This window comes from Pseudopipra pipra, chromosome 11 (genome assembly GCF_036250125.1).
Source record: "Pseudopipra pipra isolate bDixPip1 chromosome 11, bDixPip1.hap1, whole genome shotgun sequence".
Taxonomy (NCBI): domain Eukaryota; kingdom Metazoa; phylum Chordata; class Aves; order Passeriformes; family Pipridae; genus Pseudopipra; species Pseudopipra pipra.
The window spans coordinates 11,363,991-11,387,445 of record NC_087559.1 but is presented as its reverse complement, the minus strand read 5'-3'; the positions used below and the strand labels follow the sequence as shown (position 1 = coordinate 11,387,445).

The following is a 23,455-nucleotide window of genomic DNA, read 5'->3' as shown; positions in this document are numbered from 1 at the left end:
TGGTCTCTGCCCTTCTCTGCCAGGCAAACCCAAAAGCCTCTGGCTGTACCCACATTGCTGTTGTCTTTGGGACATTCACAGCTCTCCCACGGACCAGCTGCTCAGGAACTTGTGTCACTCCTGAGCAGGGTGTCCTCCAGCAGACCTTTTGGCCACACTGGGACCTGGAGCAGTGCCTGGCTTGAGGTTTGGAGTGCCTGGCTCAGCCTGTTTGCACATTGGTGTGGCCTCAGCAGTTCCCAGCAGGGTTGGTGAGATACCCTCAGACCAGCTGCTGCTGTGGGCTCTGTGACCGGGCTGAGGTGAGACATCTCGTCCCCATCCCTGGCCATCCCGGTCCCCAGCAGGGTGGTGTGGTGGGTGGGGGGCTCAGTGCCAGCCCATGGCACCACTGGACAAGTTAATGGTAGACATCCAGCCCCATCCTCTCTGCAGAAGGGTTATTTTAAGCAGGATTTGGTCTGTCTGCGTTGGCTGGAGTGTGGTGGGCACTGGTCAGGAGATGGAGGAACAGAGGGTAACAACAGAGCTCATCTCCGTCTCTGCTACTTCCCACGGGTGGTTCACCACGGTTTCCTGGGTAGGAAAGTGGCTGTTTTGTAGGAAAACACAGAGTGACCCATGGCACTCTGTCCTGGACATGCCAGGGATGTTTGTGGGGATTTAGAGGGGTGGCACAGCTGGAATGGGTTGTGGGTAGGAGCCACCACTCATGTAAATGTGCCTGGGAATGATGATAGCAGGAAGGATGTCCCTGCCCTCTGGCTGTGGTGGCTTTAAAGCCTGGGCTCTGGAGATTGCCCTCCTCTTTGGCTTTGCTGTGGGGCTTGCAGTGCTGGGGAAGGGGTGATGAAGCAGCACAGGCTGCTGTTCCCTTTTTCCAACTGGGGGTGCATGGTGGTCAGTGATGGACTGGAGCATCCCATTCCAAAAAGCAGCTCTCCTGTGACAGCCCCTGCTGATGCAGAGCTGCTGTGAAGGGTGAAAGGCTCCTGGACTGCAGGAACCAAGTGTGTCAGTTCAACTTAAGCAGGTTCAGCTTGTGTTTATTCTTCATTCCCCCACCAGTGGGAATGGCTGAGGACTTTGTGAGGGAACCTCAAAGCCAGGGTCAGGCCCAGTCCCAGACTGCCTTCATCTCATCTTTGCTGATGGTACAGCCTTGCAGCTGGAGCTGAGACCTGCCGGAGAAACCCAAACCACAGCATTTGCAGTGTGACTCTAAAGCTCTTACCTCTCCAGATGAACCTGGACACCCATGTCATGTTCTTATCCAGCTAGAAAAATGGTTTTAATGGAGAAAATCCAAGTTGTGCAACGTTTGGGAGTTTTTGTGTGTTGGGGTCTTGCTTTTCGAGAAGCTCATCCCATCCCTTCATAGCTCCCTGCTCCTGGGACTGGACTAGGAGGGGCTGTTTTTGGCAGGATGCAGAGCTCTGTGGGCTATGCAGAGTGTTCCCAAGGGATGGAAGTACTGGGCAATGCTGGAACAAGTTGTGTCAGCGGTTGGACTTGTAGGGGAAATGAGTTGTCCCTGTGCCCCCACCCCTCTGGGCACCGTGGGCGCCCACCAGCACCAGGTGCTTCCTGTTTGGGCGCGGGATGGCATTTTTGCTGGATGAGACACTTCTGCTGGCAGATGTGGAGCATGTGACATCACGGGGGGATTCAGCTCAAACCACGAGTCAGCAGAACGAGCCCACCTGCCTGCGTGGGGAGAGGGACACACGTGCCTGCTGTGCTCCTTGGGCACCAGCCCTACAAACAGTCGTGGTGAGCCCAGCGGGGGGGGCATGGACTTACCCACCACTTACTCACCACCCCAGCTGGGTTGGCGGCAATAATTACTGAAAAATTAGGTGGGGGTGTTGGAGAATGAGCCAGGAGCTAATCCTTGCTGAGTGTGTGCATGCACTGCAGGGAAGGCGTGTGCCACTGGAGAGGTCCCACTGCAGCATTGGAGGGGGATCAAGCAGGTGGGGGCTACTCCCTCCAACAGCACTTCTGAGCTGGGAGCTGGTGGGGAACAACTGTCTTGCAGCGGTGAGGCCACTCCATGGAAATGGCAACAGGCATGAGGTGTCTTCCTGCTATGAGTCTTGAGCTGATTTTGAAAGGGGGGGCAACTGAAGCCCTCCTTTGCAGAGGGGCAGCCATGACATGGAGCAGAGAGGTGGCAGAGCAGCACCGAGGGTCCCCAGACTGTCCCAGACCCGTTGCTATCTCTGGGTTGGAGCTGACATCACTGTTCCTCTCTGCTTTCATTTTGTTTAGTATGTTTTGGGGGTGAATAATTTCTTCCCTTTAAAAATTGTGCTTTTGGGGAATACAGTCCTGTGAAGAACAGGAAACCAGAGAGTAAAACTAGTTGTTTTTTTCTGTTAATATTTGCTAAATGAAACAATTTTGTTCTTGTTTCTCTGCATCGTTTGAAAGTTAATTAATCATACTGGCTGAGATAAAGCCTGGTGCTGTGCAAGGTCTGGCCTGGCTTGCTGCAGGGTGGCAGGAGGCAGCTGGGCAGCCTTGGTCACACGTGGCTGCTGGTGGCCTTGGGGTGAGAGCTGCCCTTGCAGCTGTGCTGTGGCCATCGGCAGCCTTGCGGGAGCAGCGGGGTGGCTGTGTCCACCCTGTGTCTGTTTTCAAAGCAGCTTGTTTCAGCACATGTTATTCCTTCTTGATGTTATTTCAAGCCAACACTCCCAGGAGTATCTGCTGTAGGTGTGAGACCTCTGCCCAGCTCGGCAAAGCCAGCGCGGCATTGCATCAGGCTGTTGTTGCCGAAGTGTCACCCACGAGGGCTGCAGAGCTGTTTTGCTGCCTGAGCTCATTTATTTTTGCTCTCTCCTGCTCCCCTGTGCTTTGCACACTGGAGTCACCAGCTCCCCTGGAGCAGGTGGGAGCCTGTGGCTATTACAAGTAGAGTGCTTTGCCCTCCCAATGTCTCCTTCCCCAGGGAGTGCAGGGGGCCGGCAGGGTGGTGCCTTGCTCTCTCCAGCTTGGACTCACGAGCATTCCCTGGCCAGAGGCACTGTTTGCTGGGCACCCTGCAGATGGGCTGGTTGGGGTGGCATTGCTTTGAGCTGGTCCTGTCTGCTTCAAGCTTTTCTGTCCACTTGTGAAGGAAGGGGGATGGAGGCTGTAAGGGAAAGAGGAAGACCAAGAGTATAGCTTGACAATGCATAGCCCGGTGGGCATTAAGTCTGAGACGTACTGACTGCAGTGACACAATAAAGTCCATCTCATTACCAGTCAGCCCAGACATGTGTTGCTGTTGTGGTGCCAGGTTACAGGTTCCATAGATGAGTCCTCTCCCTACCTCCCACCTAAATCAACTGATGCTGTGGAAAACACTACTGCCCTGCCACCAGATTCCTCTGTGCTCTTCTGTCTCCAGGGCTGTGGGCAGAGCAGCCATGAGATGCTGGTTTGGGTGCTGGCATATGAGTGTTTACTCAAGCATGTGCCCAGCCTGCCAGCCGAGGAGAGGATCACAGGATGCTGGGGGGAGGCTGCACAGTGTTCCCATCTCATCAACTGCCTCTTGTTTCCTTTGCAGGACTGCCCACAGATCCTGCCTTCCACCCAGATCTACATCCCTGTGGGTGTGGTGAAACCCATCACCCTGACAGCCAAAAACCTGCCCCAGCCGCAGTCTGGCCAGCGCAACTACGAGTGCATCTTCCACATCCCCGGCAGCACCACTCGTGTCACTGCCCTGCGCTTCAACAGCACCAGCATCCAGTGCCAGAACACCTCGGTGAGTGTGTGGTTTGCCTTGGCCTGGGCCTTGTCTGTGGGGCTGCTCCTTCCCGCCTGCCCCGGGACCACCCCGGCTCGTTGCATGGCCAGGTTTGCTCTCCCATGGGCAGGTAACGGGGGGTTCTGGTGCTGTGGCGTTGAGGTAGGCTCTCTGCCACTTCTCCCAGGTGCATGGGGAGGTTGCTTGGGGTTTTTCTGGATAGGATCAATGCTGGGGCCACCAGGTTTTAGGAGCACTTCCAAGAAAATTGGCTTTGCAAAGCTGAAGAAAGTTGTCTGGACTGGAGCCAGCTGGCCCAGATGTGCCAGAGCCTTGCCTCCTCCTTCTCTCTGCCTGCTCTCGCTTCCCCCTGACACCAAGCCATCCCACTTTACAGGTGGGATTGAGCTAACTCCTCTGTGTCCTGCTGCACACAAGGAGCCCCCTACATGCAGCTGTGCTGGCCAGCCCTGCAAGTGCTTCCCCTCCTCCCCTGCAGCTCCTGTCTATCCTTGACTCCATCCCTGATTCTGACCAGCAGCTGCCTCATTCCCGTCTGCCTGCCTGCCTGCCCGCCTGCCCATGCTCTCTGCATCACTCCCTGTCTCTGTGTTCTTGCTCCCTGCAGCCCTGTCACTTCAGCTCTCTCCTGCAGGCATCTCTGCCTCCTCTACCCTCTCTGGGTGCTTTATCCCTAAGTGGGAGGGTGTTTTGCAGCCCTGGGTGAGTTGTGTGTGTGCCTCTCGCTGTGCACCAGGCCCACAAGCAAACCACCCTGGGTGTTAATAGCCCCCACTGGGAGCCAATATTGCTTAGCTCCTTGGCTGCCTGCTGGGCTCTGCACAGACCTGCCCTCATCCACATGGAGCTGCCCCCTCCCTTCTCTCTCCCATTTAATCCTTTTAAAATTTGTTTTTCATCTCCCATACTGTGAAAGCTCATTTGCAGCCTAACACCAGCGCCGATCCCTGCTCCCTTTGGTGGCACGAGTGACATTTAGAGGCCATTGAAGATGAGCACTGGCTCCCTCCCTCTGCCGGTGATCCCAGGGCTGTGGAGCCTTTGGGCAGGAGAAGCATCCTGAGTCATTGCCTCCTGCCCTGGCCAGCAGTGCCGAGGGATGCTATGCTGGCAGTGCCAGGGGGATGCTGTGCTGGCAGTGCCGAGGGATGCCATGCTGGCAGTGCTGAGGGATGCCATGCTGGCAGTGCCAGGGGGATGCTGTGCTGGCAGTGCCAGGGGGATGCTGTGCTGGCAGTGCCAGGGGGATGCCGTGCTACTGGGGCTCTTTCTTGGTGACAGGCAGTTTGTGAAGAGCAGAAATGCTCCCGGTCCTGAGCTGCTGGCTGGAAATGTTGGTGGCTCTGTGCTTGGCCTGGAGGTGGGTGCAGGCAGCAGGACAAGGCCCAGGCCCCAGGGAGCAGCAGGACCAGAGCGGAATCTACAGGGCTCTGCTGTGAGAAGCCATTAACCAGGTGGCTTAAGCAAAGATTTGTCTTCTTGCTGCTGCATTCAGGGAAGAAAAGAAGCCAGATGGACCTGTCAGGGCTGTTGCTCTGTGGTGTTGTGACCCTCACTGGGGCTTTGTCATGCAGGTCTGCTCCCAGCCCCAGTCTTTGCTTGTCACCTTCACCAGGGTCTCGTTGCTGCTGGTAGCCAAGCTTGGCTGCTCTGTCTCCATTGCAGGCATGTGGGAGGCTTCTTGGGGGTCAGCTGAACCACTCTTGTTCCAGCAGAAGGCTGCTTTGTGAACTTTCTTTGCTGTCCGAGGGCTATTCTGTGATGTGTCTGTGCCTGGCCCCGCTGCTGGGTCTGGAAACAGGCTGGAGGAACCAATGCCCTGTTGCAGAGTGTGGAAGAAGCGTGGTGTCTCTGTTCCCAGGAGAAAGCCCAGCCTGCAGGAACCGTCAGCTGGGCACAGAGCTGCATCAGCACCAAGGATCCAAAACCTCAGCTGCCTTGTGCACGTGGGGGAAGTGGATGTTGGCTCACAGACCTCCATTTCTTGCAGTGATTTGCTGGTCCCCACGTTTGCAGGGACAACTCATGAGCCCCTGCCTGGCCAGAGCCCCTTGGCCAGCCCAACCTTCTGCCAGGTCTCCTCTGTCTGGAGCTGGCAGGTCCCTTCTGCCCAATTATGGAGTGTGTGGTTTGGCTCAGTTAATTCCAAGGCAGTTTGGGACATGTGTGCTGCAGGATGCTCCCTATAGGGAAGTGCTATGGCTGTACAGTGCTGGCAGCAACAGCCTAATGGCTCCTGTGGGCAGAGGTGCCTGCACCAGAGAGGAGCCTTTACATAACAGACATGGAGCTTGGCAAGGGGCTCTGAGTGATTTGGGCTCATTTTTCCCCAGTAAATCTCAATTTGCCAGACATGAGGGAGAGAGAGAAGCAAAACCCACTGCCTGTGGTGGGTTTCCCAAGGGGTGCCATGGTTGCCAGGACTGGTGTCATGAGCTATACAGCCTCTGTAACTCTTCTCCAAAGGGATAGGACAGCTTGAGGTGTGCCTGCCCACCCTGTGGTCCTCATGCAGGGCTGAGGTAACCAACACCTTATCCTGGGCTGACAGTGGTGGATGTTTGACCTGAAAATTGCAGGGGTGCCCTGAAAACAGCACAAATTGCCAGAAGAGCATGTGTGAGGTGTTGTGAGGTGTGTCGGAGTGGCAGCAGCTCTGTGGGGCTGCAGTCCTGGGCAGGAGACGTGGTGTTCAGGCGCAGGGTGTCTTCACAGACGCAAGAGGAGAGTTTTGGCGTGAAAGAAACCACCTTGCTTTCAGGGTCTGCTCGCCTGCTTTAACATTTGAGGGCATCGAGCCAGGCTGCGTTATGGTGTGGGGGACTCAGATTCACACTTCTGTGGTGTTTGTCTCCTTCGCGCCTTTTACAGCCCATCTGGCTGGTTGAAAGCGCTTCAGGCTCCTGTGCTGTCACCCACCCATGACCTGCTGGCTTCTTCCATTGCAGGTCATCCTTTGGGTTAGGATTTTGGGTCATGCCTGGTGTGGAGGACACTGGCAAGTGGAGAAATAGGAAAAGGAAGACATCTTCCCAGCCAGAAAGTGAAGAATAGATGTCCTCTCCTCTGAAAGGCATTTAAGCACACATTGTTTCCAGGAGTTTAGTGAGATTTAAACAAGAGGTTAATTACTCTGTGGAATTAGGGATGCTTTCCTGAGTCACTGGTGAATGGAAGGGATAATAAGTCAAGCCCCTTAAAACTCTTTGTTGTTCAGTTTTAGTGCTTGTCAAACTCCAATGACTTGTTTGCAGTTCGAAGAAAGGACGTCTCTGTTAAATATGCAGCAGTCCATTCATTAGAGTTTGAGTGTCAACTATAAACATTGTTTGGAATACCCAATAGATCTTTGGCAAACTCAGGGGAGACCAGTTCTGGTGTTCCCCAGCATCGCAGGGCAAAAGTCAAGCCAAAAGAACCTTTTCTGCCTCCTCACTTTGGCCTCTTTCTGCTCTTCAAAAGGAAAGCAACCCTAAAGGTTTGCCACATATATTGTCAAGATGCAAAGAGGAAAGACAAGCCTGTCTAAGAAAATGAAGTTTTTTGCCAATAAACCATTTTTTTGCTAATTGGTTACTTTTAATCTTCTGGAAGCAGACTTCTCCAGGCTTATTTTTTGCAGCAGAGGATGGAAAAATGGTCACCTGTCTCAACACGTGCAGGTAATGCCACTGAATTTCATTTCCCAAACATCCCTGCCTTTGACTGTTCTTTCTCATCTACCATCCCTCAGCAGGGCTGATCCTCCTGATTGCTGCAGAAATGAAACAATTTTGCTGTTGAAAAGTGCCACAATCCTGAATCTGCACTACTGCTTGTAACATTGGACTTGATCTGATTTAGTCCTGGCCTTGGCAAAATAGCTACAGGTGTTTCTTGCTGCCAAGGCTTTGGCTTTTTCTTTCCAGGACGTTCCTCATAAGGCTGAAATACCCCCAGAGTTGCTCTTTTCCTTTAAATATATAAATAGGAAGAACCCCTGATCTCCTTTCCATGAGCTTGTTGTCTCAGTACTTTAAATTAAACCTCATGCCTCAGTATTTTCCCTTTCCTTTTAACCAAAGCCTCATGTGGCGAGAAGCAGCTGTGTCACCTCCCTGGCTCCCTTTTGGCTCCTTTCTTGCCCATGCCCCTGGAACAGAGAGCCCACCCTGCCCACCTATTTCTGCTGTGGCTGTGGAGGTTGCTGCTCACCAGCCAGAATCAGGTCAGGATGTTCTCCTGGAGTTGTTTGTTCCAGTGACGAAGTGTGGGTGCAGGGCAAGCTGGGCTGATGAGGTGGGCACACAAGTGGGAACCAGCGTGGGTGCTGAAGCCCAGCCCCAGGTATGAATGCTGGGGAGGGAGTTAAGACCTGGTAAATTTATGTTTTCTGAGTATTTTTTTTGTTGCTGTGGAGCCTGAGTGTTGCTGTGACATATTCCCAGGGTCTCAGGTTCTCACACCCTGCCGGATTTCAGGAAGGAGGAATCCAGGTGAAGAAGCTTGTGTGTGATGGGGGAGGAAAGGAGGAGATCCATGTGAAAAGAGCAAGAGGAGATCCAGAATCAGAGGCTGAGTGTTACTGTCAAGTTGCACCGTTGTGTAGATGACGATATACTCGGCCAAGGGTGTATTTATAGAGGAACATAAATCATACACACATGCCCTGTTCTGAGCACTGCACACCTCCGGTATATGTATCTCTAATTAACCAGCCATGGAGAGGGAAACAGGATTGGAGCTCGCAGCCCCAGCTCCGTTCGCCGACAAAGCCGTGCTCTCCGTCCTAGCGGTGCCTACATTTATCTTTCCTGCAGCAGTGTTTAAAGTGAAAAGGGAGTATCAGGAGAGTTTGATAGGATCCAATTAAATTCCAGCAGATAAAATAATGATGAATTGCAGTTGAGCCCTGGCGAGACGCGATGTACATTACTGCCGTCCCCATAGTGCAGGGAAGGAGTTGAGGTCATCAACTACAGAAAAATAGGACACAGCTGCAGCCCAAGCTCTCCTCCAGAAATGCAGCCCAGGGGGATGGTGCATGTGGGAGTAAGGGTTGTTGCACGGGAAATTTGGATGTGTGGGTTTCCTCGCAGAGGAGCAGCCCCTCCGCTGCCTTCCCCTGGGCTGGGCTGTGCAGATTGCGGCTGGAGCGGGATGGATGCCCTGTGGCAAGGGATCTGAGGGCTGGGGGGGTCACCCTGCTTCCCCTGGCCTGGGAAGGGCTAGTGCTTTGGCTAGTTGGTACAGCACTTGCAGGAGCATCCTGAAGTGCATCTCAGTGTGATCTGCCCCCAGATCAGCAGCTCTGTCCCCTGTGTGGCTCCCTGGAGGCACCTTCTCCAAGTGCTGAATCCCTCATCCCAAGGGAAGCTGGGCAACTGTCGGTGCCTGTTACTGCTAGCTGGTGGGTGGGAAAGCAGTGGGCTTGCTAGAACTGAAAGTGGGACCTTCAGGGCAGGTGACACCCACAGCCCTTGCAATGTGCAAGGCTGGTAGCATCCCCTGCATGGGGACGGGGCGGATGTGAGAAGCGTATGAGGTTGTTGGTTGCTACTTGGGAAGATGCCTTAGGTAAGTTTTGGGTGAAAAGCCTTGAGAAAGGCTTAGCAGTGAGTTCTCTTGCCTGAACTGCATCTCTACAGAGGGAAACCTTGCTAGGAAGGCTGGTATCCAGGTTGGTGGGGCTGAAGCATCCTCTGTCATCTCTTTCATATGTGCCTTGTAAGCTCTCCCAGAGAGGGATGGAGAGGCTGGCTGGGTTAGGTAAGGAGCCAGGCAGCTCATATTTCAGTTGCTGACTCACTTGATGACATCTTTTCTCCCATCTCCTTCTGTGGACTGTGCTGCATGAGAGCACTTCTCTTCTGGGTGCCGTTGGTTTGCTCTCAGGGCTGTGCCTGTCATTTTTTGCTCTCAAACATCCCTTTCCCACAACTTGTCCTTGTAGCAACTGCCAAGCCAAATCATCCTTTGGCACAGCCAAGTGGTCTTGGGCACCTTTGTAGAGCAAAATCTGGTCTGATAACAGAACTACCTGGGTAGGTGCATCCCCCCACTCACACTCATCCTGCTGCTTATCCCAGGCTGCTGCCAGCCACTGGGATTGATTAACTGGGAAGTTAATAACAGTTAAGTATTTAATGGATGTTTAGCACTGTGTTAGCTCGAAGCAGGGAGGAGCCAGCATGCTGGGACCTCCTGGCTGTCTGTGGGCTCTTGTCTGGATCCCATAGGATGGACAGATTGGTAAGCAACCCTTGCCTGATCCCCACCTGCTTTCAGGTCAGGAAGGTGGCTGCTGCTTTGCTTGGATGCTGCCATCTCCCTGAATGTGGCTATGGCTGTGCCTGTGGGTGGAGAGGGCACCTTCCTGCCTACACTATGGCAAGGGCAGCTGCAAGGAGGCCTTTCAGAAACATCCTTCAAAGTAGGAGAAGCTTTGGGAATTAGAGAGGGATCTGATGGATCTGGATGGATTAGATCTGATGGATCTCTGCATCCCAGAAGGCTGAGTCCAGAGCCTCTGTGGCTGGAGCTCCTGTCCCTGAGCAGCGAATCATGACTCCAGCTCCGGCATCCTACAGGGACCAGTAGCAGCATCCAAGTCACAGACTCGCTGCTGTCTCCACAGGGCAGGTGAGAGGCTGCTGACAGACTTGCAGATGCCAAGGACATATTTTTCATTGATATCCACGTTCTCTTGATGATCCCACGCCATGAACACCAGCTGGGGCAACAACTCCTGCTCTGCCACTTGCCTTCACACAGTCCTGTGCTCCCGCTGCTCCCGCTGTCCACTCCACCTCTGTTCCACAGCAAATTCAGCATCCTCAGCACTTGTCCTTTTCCAGAGGGAGACAGTCTCTCATGCAATTGCTCTGTTGCCATCTCGGGACTGGTGCACGAAGAGTTAATGTTCTCCCTCCCTCTCCCCCTATTCTTCTTCCTCCAACCCACCTCCCAGAAGAACTAATTTCCAAAAGCAGCCGGGGCAGAGAGATGCAAATAAGTGTTTTGGACAGCTGCAGGCTGGATGCCTTCCCGAGATGCCAGGGCCCCAAATGAGACATGTCAGAGTACAAATTGAAAATGCCAATTTCACTTACGCTGCCACGTGGCTCGTCACAGCTAAATTCTGCTCCGGCGCCGGCACCGCCCTCCCCAGCACATGCTCCCTCCTGCTGCCAGGGAATGGTCTCTGCTCACTGCTCTGGGTCTGGCTGGCTCCTCGTCGTGGATATCCTTGGGTGGGGGTAGGATAGAGGAAGGTGAACAGATCTGTACTCCTAGCCCAGTTCTGACTCCATCTTTGCAGGTCTGGTGACGGGAATGTTGCTGAGAGGCTCTGTTGGTAGATGGTGGGTGGTGGGGATGTGATGAAGGTCCTCTGAGCAAGCATGGCAAGAGGTGCCATGTCTGAGAGGTTGATGGGGCTCTGCCTGTAGAGGGGAGATGTTGGTGGAGCTGTTGCATTTGCAGTTGGAGGTGTGGCTCCTGGACAAAGGATTCACTAGCCAAAAGCTATAACAGGGGACCAAGCCTGGCCTCTCATTTGCACCCTGTAGGGCTGAGGGTGGTATGTTGCCATAGCTGTGTCTCACATTGGGCACGTGCCCCATTTTGGTGCCGTGTCTGATGCTGGACTGGTGATGCTGCCTGGGCTGGGAGAGACTCAGCACAGAAGGGACCAGCTTTGATGGTCAGGTGAGAAGGACCCAAGTGTCCCTTGCTTTCCTGAACCACCTGGGCGTGCTGACTTCCTTCATGGGCTACGTCCCTGTCTCGAGTGGAGTGGTCCTGGGTCTTTGTGGGGCAGCAGCTGGGCACTGCTGGAGGCGATGCTGAGGCCACCTCCTCCTGTACAGCACCGGGGCTGTGAAAGGTGACTCTGGGACTGGCTGGAGGTGGTGGCAGGGCTGTGTCCTGCCTGTGGCTGGGTGAACCTCTGCCAGCGCGTCCGCTGCTCCCTAACAAACTCCAGCAACCCATGAATCATTCATTTAATCTCTCCTGACACGCCTGTCATTTTCGCAGGCGAGGAGTGGGGAATCTCTTGCCGAAGGAGGTCATTAGCTGTCAGGGATGGTTCCAACTGCCTTCCTGCCTCCATATCGATTAAACCTCTCTGTCTGTGTGCAGGGGCTTTGCAGGGAATATTGATGGGGCTGCTGGGAGTGGGACTCAGGTGTTGAGGCAGGGGAGAGGGATCTGGATTGGGAGGAGACACTGGCCAAGCTAGAAGGAACAATGGAGGTGGATATGTCTGAACAGCAGCAGGGGCTGGGGCCTGAGTTTGGGGTACCCTAGAGCTGGGGGACAGGATTCCCTGGCATCACCTCCCTACATGGGAGCTCAGGGGATCAGGGTGGTGGTGCCAGCCCTGAAATGGAGTGCATCTGATGTCTGAGTACAGTGTGGGGCTGGGAGGAGGGCAACTGGAGTTGCAGTGTGGAGGAGAGGGCTGCTCTCTTCTGAGACCTTTCTGAGGGCTGGTGTGGCATCAGGATGGTCCTTGGCTCTGTCCCATCCACAACCATGTGGCCACAGCTTTGTATAATTGTGTTATGGGTGATGGGGCTGGAGGGGTCCACAAGGGACATCCTCCCACTGGCTGTTGGAGGTGACTGAATCCACTCCTGTGATGTGCCCAGGCTTCATTAGTGATGACCATAATCTCAAACATCCAACTGAGCATCCCTGGAGTGGGGAGGACATGGGGGAGGGCTCAGGTGCCTGGTGAGGAGAGATGTGTCTGTGCTGCTCAGTCACCATCTGTTTCCTCTTCTCCCAGCAGCAACAGCTTCAGACCTTTGACTTAATGGAGTTGGAGTCTATTTAGAAACCCTCTGTTTTGCTGCTTTACCTTTTTTGCCAGTCCAATCCAGTGGTTTCATGTGCCGTGTCTGATGCTTTGACCAGTGGCTGTCAGACCTGCTTGTTCCTAGACAGCAAGTCCCAATGACGCCCTCATCCCTCTCCTCTGGGCTGATGGGAGACATCCATGTAATGGGATTGTATGTCTCTCCATGCCTCTCACTGGGACATTTTGCCTCAACGATTAATGGGTTCTGCCTCCTTCTGTCTCCTTCTGCAGTATTTCTATGAAGGGAATGACATCAGCGACCTGCCCGTCAACTTGTCTGTGGTCTGGAACGGGAACTTCGTCATTGACAACCCTCAGAACATCCAGGGTGAGTGAGGGATGGGATCAGGGTGGGAAAGCCGTCTGGAGCTGCCCCAGCCTCCAGCTCACCTCTCTCCCCTGCTCCTTCCCCGGTTTGCACCAGTGCCTTGTAGAAGGGAACAATGTTGACAAGGTTTCTAAACAAGAGGCTTTTCTCCAAGAAGCTTTGGGAGAGAGCCCAAAGCTCTGCTTTGGTGTTGAGTCCAAGGTGCTGGTGCGTCCTGTTGCCCTGTGAGTTGGTGGGAGGAGGCAAGAGCAGGTACCCTTTTCCCTAAAACCTTTTGCCCGTGGGCTCTGGGGCCCATGCTGACCCCTGCACTCCTCCTGCTGTTACAGCCCACCTGTACAAGTGCTCAGCCCTACGGGAGAGCTGCGGGCTGTGCCTCAAGGCTGACCCGCGCTTCGAGTGCGGCTGGTGCGTGTCGGAGAGACGCTGCTCCCTGCGGCAGCACTGCCTGGCCTACGAGAGCAGCTGGATGCACGCCAGCAGCGGCAACAGCCGCTGCACTGACCCCAAGATCACCAAGGTACGTGGGGACAGATGAGTGGAGATGGCCCAGGAAGGGACATGGAAGATGGGCATAGAGATGGGGATGGGGCTCTCTGGTGGTGCCTTATAGCAGCCAGATCTACTCGATGTTTGTGTAGTACTTGAATGTTTTTTGTTGCCAGTTTAATTTCCAAGGCTAAAATCCACTCTCCCCCACCCCCATGCCCTGGGCTTTCTGGCCCATTTCCGAGATTCCCACCATTCCTGTACATGACTGGAGGATCCAGGAAAGATGCAGCTCCAGGGTGCTCATGTTGCTGTGTTTTCTGGGGCCAGTAGTTCATCGTCATCCCCTTTCCCTGAAGCTTTTTTGACCTTTGCTTAATAAGATTGTGTATATTCATGTTCACATGCCTTTTGGGCCAAGATCAAGGTTCACAAGGAGGGACTGATGGGTATTTTGGCTGGATACCTTCTGCTTACCCATGGCTGGCTGGGCCTCGGTGGTGTTAATTACTGGAGACTTAGCACAGGATCTGATCTGTTTGAGTTTCAGTGCCTTATCTGATGGAAGCTGGAAATGAGAGTCTTGGCTTTTCTCTGTGCATGCTGCCTGCCTCTTGCACAGCATGGGCACTGCAGTGTGCTGGGTGGCAGCCATGTGGGGAAGGGGGGAACACCCCAACAGGCATGTCCCTGCCTGCAAAGAGCCCTGCCTGCAAGAAGTACTGCCTGCAGAGAGCTGCTCGGGGCTGGTGAAGTGCTGGCAGGAGAAGGGATCCATTCCTGGGGAAGTGGGATTAAGCCTCAGAGTCCACGAGGAGGTCTGCTGTTTTGTGTGGAGCTGCAGGGCTCCCTGTTCCCAGCGACTTCTCACCATGCTCAGGCTGAACTTCCCAAATTTGGATCCCTAGGGATGATGGGGGTGGAGACTGCAGTGGCCGGGTCATGGCCAGGGTGGCCTCTTTTTAGGCTGTGCCCTGTCCTCTTTTGTGTTCACGTGACTGGGCCGCAGGCATTCACACACATGCTACTCACAGCAGCTTCCTAGCAGCTGATGGTGTCCAGGGTTGGTAGCAGCTCTCCTGCCCTGCATCGTTATGAAATTTTGCAGTAACTGTAGGTGCAGCAGGAACAGAGCTGTTAGCAGGTGGGCTTGACATTAATGCCACTCTGTGTTAGTGCCATGGGGGTTGGCAGTCCTGTGGATGTGTAGCTGTTGCTGTGATGCTCCTCCAGCACCCTGCCTGTAGCCTGCTGCTTCCCACTGCCCCAGTCCCACATCTGGGCTGTGGGCAGTCTTGGAAATGGTCCAGAGAGAAGCCTGGTGCAGAGAGGGCAGCATGGGCTGATGGGGGAAAAGAGTCTCCTACAGTAATTTCATGAGGAGCTGGAGCCTCCTTCTTGCCCAGCCCACTGGAGTGCAGGTGTCTTCATGGGTGCTGGGGCTGGCTGGGAGATGGCCGTGATTCTTCACCCTTGGAGTGAAGAATCACTTACCCATTGCTCAGTGGTGGGGACAAGCTCCTTCTAGACCTCTGCAGTGTCTTGCCTGGTGCTCTCTGTGACCCTCAGAGTGATATCCTTTCCCTTGGGAAGGGGGAATCTCTTGGCCTCAGCACCTCCTGGCCCTGCTGCGGCTGCCAGAGCTGAGAGCAAGCCAGCTGCTTGTACCCACTAGAGCCGTTCGCTTGTTGATGTAAAAGGACCCTGTGAAACCAATTAGGAGAAAAGCAGCAGTGTTTGTTGGGGCCAGGAGTCCAGAGGTTGAAGGGGAAAAAGGGGAGGCTCCAGCAGCCCCTGCTCTCCTTCTCAGCTCCCTCGTCCTGCACACCTTGTTTAGCCGTGACCTCCCTGTGCTGGGCGACCAACGATGTCATTTCATTCCCGGGCTCATTCCTCCCCGAACGCATGGCCCTTGTCAGCTTTGCTGCTGCGGAGGAGGAATTGAACATGCCGGAGCAGCTTTTAACACTCATTTAGAAACACCAAACAAACAGCCGCTGCTTGCCAGCCACCCTGGCGGAGCTTGATTTAAGGGGAAGACCCAACCTGATGCCGGCTGCAGCTGCCAGAGCGAGCTCCAATCCCGTACTTGGGCAGGGGCTGAAGAGGGTTTGGGCAAACAGTGGTTCCCCACAGCCCTGGAGGGTTTTGTTGCTGTGTAAATGGTAAACTGTAGTTGCTTTGGTGGGAGTCAGGGCTCAGGCACCAGGCCCAGCTCTGCTGTCCTGGGACATGTCCCATGGGATGCCTTGTGTGCGGGGGAACTGACTGCCCCTGTTCAAGTTTGTGTGTGCTGAAGGTGACCAGCCCAGTGTGAATCCAGAGGGCAGAGGTTAACCCTAGCAGCGATGGCTGCGGTGGGTCTGTGCAGAAACAGCCCCTGGCTCCATGTGGTCTATCAGGGCTGGTACGTGGACTGTGTCTGCTGCTGCACATTTCCCACCCCCAGCTCATCTGCCTTTCCTCCCGCGGAGGTGATGTCCGGGAGTGAGCCCTGCACGAGTAGTAGGGGGAGGCAAAAGACGAGGAGGCTCCAGCTGGCTCAGGCCCCAGGGTTGCAGCTGCCCAGATTTGCCAGGAATGCAAAGAGCTTGCATGTGCTTGGTTGTGGCCTGAGCCTGTCCAGGAGCTGGGCTTGGTGCAGGCAGAGGTGCCTTCTGGTGCTACAGGGGCTCTTGGCCAATGCTGCAGGAGCAGAGAAGGGCATCACATGCAACAGTCTCTTTCCCTGGGCTCAGATGTGCTTTCTTCCTGGACTGACCCAGGCCACATTCCTCTCTCCCTGTCCTGCTACCTGCAGCTGCTTTTTGCCCTGCTCTGTTTTGGTGTCACTGGGGTCCAGCCCCGTCCCCAAACCCACCTGGGGCGTGCAGCCCTGCCATTAATCCCAGTTAGTGCTGCAGGTGGGCACTGGACCTCGGGGCCAGTGATGGCTGATGTAAAACTGCCTGTAATTGCCTGGTTGGAGGCAGCAATGGGCCCACACCTCTGTTCATCCGTCATCCTGCCACCGTCTGTCAGGCCACACCTGTCTGCTTTACTGGGCATCATCCTGGTAAATGAGGCGCAGCGCTGGGGTCCCGTCCCTTCCCAGACAGCCGGTCTTAGCACAGGGTTTACTGGTAAAGAGAAACCCTTTTCCCCCCTGCCTGCCATTTCCCCCCTGCAGGAATGTGGTCAAGATGCTTTCTCCTTTGAGGTCATCTTGGACGTGGGAACCTCATCCCTGGCTACCTGGGACCTGGCAAAAAGCCAGGCACACCCAGGTGCTTCCTTGCCGGCTCAGCTGGAGCCGTGGCTGATGCTGCCCTGTCTCGTTCCCATCCCTGTCCTTGTCACCTGCGAGACAGCTCTGTCTGCAGTGGGGTGTCCAAATCCCAGCCCTCTGCTTATATACATCTGGTATCTCCTGGCTTGTTCCTGGGGGGATTTGTGGATGCAGCTGTCACTGGGGAGGTATTTCCTGCTCTGTGGGCAACTTACAGACACGCTGGCATTTATCATCACCCATCTGCTCCTTGCTGCTCGTAGGGGAGTAACACACATCCTGCGGCTGCCTGGACTGCAGCCTATCTGAGTGAGGTGTCCCTGCGGCTCTTCACCCTTGTGACAGGCCATGCTCTCTCCTAGTTATTCCCTGAGACTGGCCCCAGGCAAGGAGGGACCCGTCTGACCATCACTGGCGAGAATCTGGGCCTGAAGTTTGAAGATGTTCGCTGGGGCGTTCGAGTGGGCAAAGTGACGTGTGTCCCCATCGAGAGCGAGTACATCAGCGCTGAGCAGTAAGTGCCTGGTGAGGGGCGGGCGTGCTCCAGATCACCTTGGTAGGTCAGGGACAGGGGTGCTGGTGCTAAATGCTGCAAAAGGCCTGGAGCTGGCTGGACTGAACTGGGAGAAAAGTACCTGCTGGTTGTGGTTGCTCTGGGAGGAGCCCAGAGGCTCTGGGGAAGCTCCCTCCATGGCTGGAAGTGCCAACTGCCACCACCTTGATTTCTCATGAATCTTCTGGCACCTGAAACCTTTGCTTTGGTGCCAGGACACTGAGAGCTTCTTCCCCTCATCCTTTAGGATTGTGTGTGAAATTGGAGATGCCAGCTCGAGCAAGGTGCATGAGGCACGGGTGGAAGTGTGCATCCGTGACTGCCTGCCCAACTACCGGGCCACATCCCCCAAGAGCTTCACCTTTGTGGTAAGCCCTGTGCCGGGGGACAGGTCTGGCACCCCAGGGGGGAGGTGATGGCGGGTGGTTTTGGGTGGTTTTCTGTGTGAATTGGAAAATTTACCATCGTTTTCCTGGGGGACAGGTGGGGCTGCCCTGGTCGGGCATTGAGTCATGCTGATTGAATTTCTCTGAGTCTGCCACTGCTCTGCCTCCCCACTGTCCTGCTGGCACTGCCAGCCCTTAGTACTGTGCCCAGCCCACAGGTCCCTCTTGTCTGTGGTCCTGTCACCCAGTCAAGGCTGTTTGGGGATGCGGGTTTTGGTTCCCAGCCTGTCTGACTTCAGGGATGCTCTTTTCCTTTGACAGACACCCACTTTCTCCCGTGTGGTCCCCGCCCGGGGTCCTCTCTCCGGCGGCACCTGGATCGCCATCGAAGGCAGCCACCTCAATGCTGGCAGCAATGTCTCTGTGACCATCGGGGGACGGCCCTGTGCTTTTTCAGGGTGAGGGGCACAGAGGATGGTGGAGGATGGGCTACAGGCACCTTCGAAGACAGCGGGACCCCCTGACAGAGCAGCAGCCAGAAGCCTGTGCTGGGAAGCCAGGAGGAATCCTGGGAGCCAAACCCCCTGGGTGGCCAAAGGTGTCTCCTCTTGAAACCTCTGTGTGTCAGAGGCTGCAGGAAGAGCCCTAAGAACAGGGATTTTTCTCTAAAAGCACAAAGCCCTGAGGCATGAAGTGGATAATTTTTAGATTAGGGATGATAATGGAGCGGCTCTTTAAATATTTTCCTGTGGTAATTACTGGTTATCAGCCCTAATCGCTGCTGTTTGCAGCAGCCGCAGGATGGGAATGCTCAGGAGCTGCTCAGCATTTCTCAGCTGCCTTTTGTTTCATTTCTTGTTTTTTTTTTTTTTCCACTTTTCCTCCTTTCTTTCTTCACCCCCCAGTTGTTTCAGAAGGGGAGAGGGGCTGGGGCAGGGGGCTCCCAGGCAGCACTGGTCCCCTGGCTGCCCTCACCTCCCTCCTGCCCAGGCACTGACAGCTTCTGTGTTTTTGCTCCAGGAGAAGCGCCCGTGAGATCCGGTGCAGGACCCCCCCTGGGCACACCCCCGGCGGCTCTCCCATCCTCATCAACATCAACCGGGCAGAGCTGAGCAACCCAGAGGTGAAGTACAACTACACGGAGGACCCCACCATCCAAAAGATTGATCCCGAATGGAGCATCAACAGGTGAGTCGTGAGGAGCTTGAGAGATGCATAGGTGACTGTTTTCCACACGGATTCCCTGATCCTAATGGGTACATCTCCGTGCTGCAGTGATAACTGGCAGGCTGCGGTCCAAAGACATGGCGAGAGGAGTGTGAGCAATGGCTTGGCACCAGGGCCCTGCTAACTCCTGGCCTGCAGTGCTGAGCCTGGCAGGGGGCAAGAGCAGACAGTGCTTTGGATCTGCTTAATTTCAGCTTGACATTTGGCGGCGGCAAATAAAATTAAAATATTTCCCATTGGGGGATTTTTTGAAATGTTTACATATTTTTCTAAAAGGTTTGAATTGGCTGGAGAGGAGGCAAAGGAATCCATTAAGAGCTAGTGCCAAGGGAAACCTTCCCTAGGCTGTTGATGAGAGGAGCAAGCTCCCCAGGGGCACGGTCGAGCTCTCTGGGACCACAGGGCTTTTAACACCAAGCCATTGAGAAGAACTGGCAGGGTTCAGCCTGTCCTGTCACCCACTGCATGTGTGATGGAGAAAGGGATGGCAGAGAGGAACTCAACCTCCTTGGGATGCCTTCCCATTGTGGATGCTTAGTTGCCTTTAGCTTGGGAGCTGTCTTCAGATCTCAAACCTGGACACAGAGTGGGATATTAGTGTTAATTATCAAGTTTTATATCTCTGTTTGGCCTCTGGGTCAGCCTAGATGATTTGGCAGTGATGTGTGCCAGATCCTGCCAGCCATGGTGACGTGTGGGTGGGATAAGAAATTCCTGGGACATTGTGGTTTATCCAGGCTGGGACAGATGGGCATCTGGCTGGAGAGAATGGGTGCTTTCTTCCTAGAACTGGGGACCCAGTGTCAGCTGCCTTTACTAACCCATGGTCTCCACATCTCTAGCGGTGGGACGTTGCTGACCGTGACTGGCACCAACCTGGCCACCATCAAAGAGCCCAGGATCCGGGCCAAGTACTGCAGCTCTGAAAGGGAGAACGTAAGTGACACCGGCTGGGGGCAGTGCACAAAGAGGAGGGATGCCATCCCTATGCAACACAGGGCAGAAAGTTCATCCCTTGCCCATCAGGTGTGATGGTGGGGAAAGGCTGAGGTCCAGGGGCTGCTGCCCAAAGAGGGGCACTGATCTCTCTGCAAAACCTCCAGCCAGGTGCTGTCGGGAGAGGGTTAGATCTGAGTGTTCAAAACTGATGGGAGGTTTGTGGGATATCTGCAGGATATTGACAGAAAAAGCCTGTCCCCAGTGACCTCTCGCCTGCTATCCCTTGCACATCCATTGCGGACAGGAGTCTGTCTCTGCCCTGGGGTGGGATGTGATGCCCGTTGATAGAACAGAACAGGAGATTCCAAATCTAAACCCTGTGTCCAGAGATGTTGCTTTCAGGAGATCCTTGTGGGGTTTGATCCTGACCTCTCTGTTGGGAGCTGGGTGTGACCTCGGTCTGTGCCTCCTGCAGAACTGCACGGTCTACAATGACACCACCATGGTGTGCTACGCACCCTCCATTGACAATCCTGTGCGGAGCCCTCCGGAGCTTGGCGACCGCCCGGATGAGATCGGCTTCGTCATGGATAATGTCCAGGCCCTGCTGATCATCAACACCACCAATTTCGTCTACTACCCAGACCCTGTATTTGAGCCACTCAGCCCCACAGGGATGCTGGAGCTGAAGCCCAGCTCTCCCCTCATCCTCAAGGTAAGGCAGTCTGCTCCTGGGGGCAGAGGAAGGGATATGTCCCTCGGTGGAGGTGGCGTTTTGTCTCTCCTGGGGCTGAGTCCTGCACTGTGAGAGCATGCATTTGCCTTATGTTGAGTTTTTTTTAAACATTCCTCTTTGCATGAGAACTGACAATGTCATTCCTTGTTCCCTCAAAGGGCAGGAACCTGCTCCCGCCGGCTGCTGGTAACTCCCGCCTCAACTACACGGTGCTGATTGGAGACACTCCCTGCACCCTGACTGTCTCCGAGACCCAGCTCCTCTGTGAGTCCCCCAACCTCACTGGCCAGCACAAAGTCACGGTAAGTGCTGACACCAGTGCCTTTGCTCCTTGGGTCCAATGTGTCACAGAGGTTCAGTCTTTATCCTGGCACTGGCCCTGCTGTGTGTTTGTCCTCGGATAAGGACTGGATAGTCTGTGCACGTGCAGGAGCATCTTCAGGAGCCATCTTTCTGCTCTCTGTGCATCCCTTTTTCTGATTACGTGTTTGGTAGGACGAAATACTTTGTCCCCTCCCCAGCACGCTCAGCTGGGTGTTCTTGTGTCCTGGCTGGCCCTGCCAACAACCTGCCTTCCCTGCTGGGTGCAAGGCAGGGGGGTTCCCACCTCTTCCCCTCAGTGCTGGCACATGCTGTAAGGCCGGCTGCATTGTTTGTGGGGTTGTAGCACAGTGGTGTTCATGCTCCAGGACTCTGCCTTGTTGAAAGGGACCCAGCACGGTCCCCACCAGGCTCCCCATCCATGGGGGAACTTGCTTTACATCCCATCTGTTGCTGTAATGTTGTCTGAATGAGACATCAAACTCTCTGCCTGCTCCGTGTGCACTGGCAGCGTGTGTCCTGCATGCCATTAAAGCACGTTGCACTGCTCCAGACCAGCCCCTGCCGTCCCTTCATTTTGCCACATCCTTCGTGCCATGGGCTGGGAGTCATGCCCCAGTTTCCAGGATGGTGGGCACCAGCAGGGAGGGCTGCCCTGGGTGCATATCCCCTGACACCAGGTCCATTTTTTCCCCCACCATGGTGCAGATCAAGGCTGGAGGGTTCGAGTTCTCCCCGGGGACACTGCAGATCTACTCGGACAGCCTGCTCACCCTGCCCGCCATCATCGGGATCGGCGGTGGGGGTGGGCTGCTCCTCCTCATCATCATCATCGTCCTCATCGCCTACAAGCGCAAGTCCCGGGATGCTGACCGGACCCTGAAACGTCTCCAGCTGCAGATGGACAACCTGGAGTCTCGGGTGGCCCTGGAGTGCAAAGAGGGTGAGGGATCCCTGTGCCATCAGTGTGGGGGTCTTCTAGGGTTTCTTACTGCTCCGAGACTCAGTGTGCTCCCAACCTTCCTCTGCTGCCTTCCGGAGAGGGAATGGGAATGGGCAAAGCTGCTTTGTCATTGGAAGCGAACTCATTTTGGGTGGGATTTGGGGATTTTTCCAGTTAAGATATTCTTTTCCATTTCTCCAAATCGGATAAAAGACAGCAAGGAGGGTACCGAAGGCTTCCTGTGAGTGGGCAGTCAGTCTCTCATTATGTGACAGACGGATGCTGTGAAATTGGACAGAATTCCTTGTATGATCCTGCTGATAAAACCTAATTGCCCATTATCCCCCTGAGCTGGCTCCAGAGGCCCTGACCCTGCCAGCCACAGCCACAACCAGCGCTGCGAATGGAGCAGGCACCGAAAACAAGATAATAAAAAGGGGAAAAAAAGACAACCCCTTTGCTCCCCCAAATCCCCATCCCTCCGCATGCCTGCGGATGGCACTGGTGACAGGGAGAGGGGAGGGAGCTGGTGGAGGGGATGGTGTCTTGTCTTCCACAGCTGGCAGATAAAAGGATCTGCTTTTAATTAAAAGGCACAATCTCTTCCCTGCCTTTTCTCTTTTCTAGTCCCGCTAGTTACAGATAAGATAGCACGCCTTTCAAGCTGACGGTTTGTTTTTTCTCATCAGGCTGACGAGCCTGCAGTCCTCTGCCTGGCTTTCAGCTCCCTTTAAAGTGCTGTTAATTTGATTTTTCTGAGGGTTTTCTCCCCCCACCACAACCCCCTTCCCTGGTGCATCTCCAAGATTCCTCTCCCGTCAGCTTTTCCCTGTAGGTGCAATTAAAGGTTCAGGACCCCCCTGGATCATGTTCCCCTGGGAGTCACAGCTGACTCTGCTCAGATTGGGAGGTGCTGGGGTGGGTGTGTTCAAGTTCTTCTCTCAAGTCGTATTTAGGTCAAAAAGAAATGAGGACATTCTTGTGGTTTAGGCTAACGTTTTCCCTCAGTAGCTCTGGTTTTGTTCAAGTCTTGCTGTTTCCCGCTGCCCCCAGCATCCCTGGGAGGCTGCAAGTGCTAAGCAGGGGGGATTTGAGCCCCCTGGGACCTGACAATTCTGTTCCCAAATCTGCCACTTGATTTATTCTGGGAATGTCATCCCTACACTCTGCAGCTCAGTTTCTCCATCTGTGAGACAGGGACAACAATCACAGCCTGCCAGGAGGAGGGATGCTGAGCATATTCACGCCTTGAGGGGGTCCACCCATGGGGTGCTGGGGGTGCAGTGGTGGGCTAAGTGCCAGTGCTGTGTGCTGGGTCTCCAAGATGTGTCATTTAATTCTGCTTTTCCCACCCCAGCCTTTGCTGAGCTGCAGACTGACATCAACGAGCTCACTAACGACCTGGACGGGGCTGGCATCCCCTTTCTGGATTACCGTACCTACGCCATGCGGGTTCTCTTCCCGGGGATAGAAGACCACCCTGTGCTGAAGGAGATGGAGGTGTGGGTCTATCTGTCTGTCTCTGTAGTGTTTCACACTGGGGATGTGCCACTGCATGAGTCCCTGTGCCCCAGGCACAGGGCTGGAGAGATACTTTGGTTGGATGCTGGCCCGGTGTGGTGCAGCAAAGAGCATCTCGCCACGTGGCAGCCAA

The 23,455-nt window shown here is 54.7% G+C and overlaps 1 protein-coding gene across 1 annotated transcript in view; it reads left to right on the top strand.

Moving 5' to 3' along the window:
• PLXNA1 (plexin A1) overlaps nucleotides 1-23,455 on the top strand; it is a 101,261-nt gene that overhangs the window by 52,389 nt on the left and 25,417 nt on the right. The window contains exons 9-20 of the mRNA XM_064667499.1: nucleotides 3,560-3,760; nucleotides 12,843-12,939; nucleotides 13,269-13,459; nucleotides 17,059-17,210; nucleotides 17,497-17,617; nucleotides 17,957-18,093; nucleotides 18,656-18,823; nucleotides 19,705-19,798; nucleotides 20,277-20,516; nucleotides 20,696-20,839; nucleotides 21,567-21,801; nucleotides 23,159-23,301. Of these exons, the coding sequence (XP_064523569.1) occupies nucleotides 3,560-3,760; nucleotides 12,843-12,939; nucleotides 13,269-13,459; nucleotides 17,059-17,210; nucleotides 17,497-17,617; nucleotides 17,957-18,093; nucleotides 18,656-18,823; nucleotides 19,705-19,798; nucleotides 20,277-20,516; nucleotides 20,696-20,839; nucleotides 21,567-21,801; nucleotides 23,159-23,301 (1,923 nt within the window). The remainder of the gene's footprint in view (nucleotides 1-3,559; nucleotides 3,761-12,842; nucleotides 12,940-13,268; nucleotides 13,460-17,058; nucleotides 17,211-17,496; nucleotides 17,618-17,956; nucleotides 18,094-18,655; nucleotides 18,824-19,704; nucleotides 19,799-20,276; nucleotides 20,517-20,695; nucleotides 20,840-21,566; nucleotides 21,802-23,158; nucleotides 23,302-23,455) is intronic.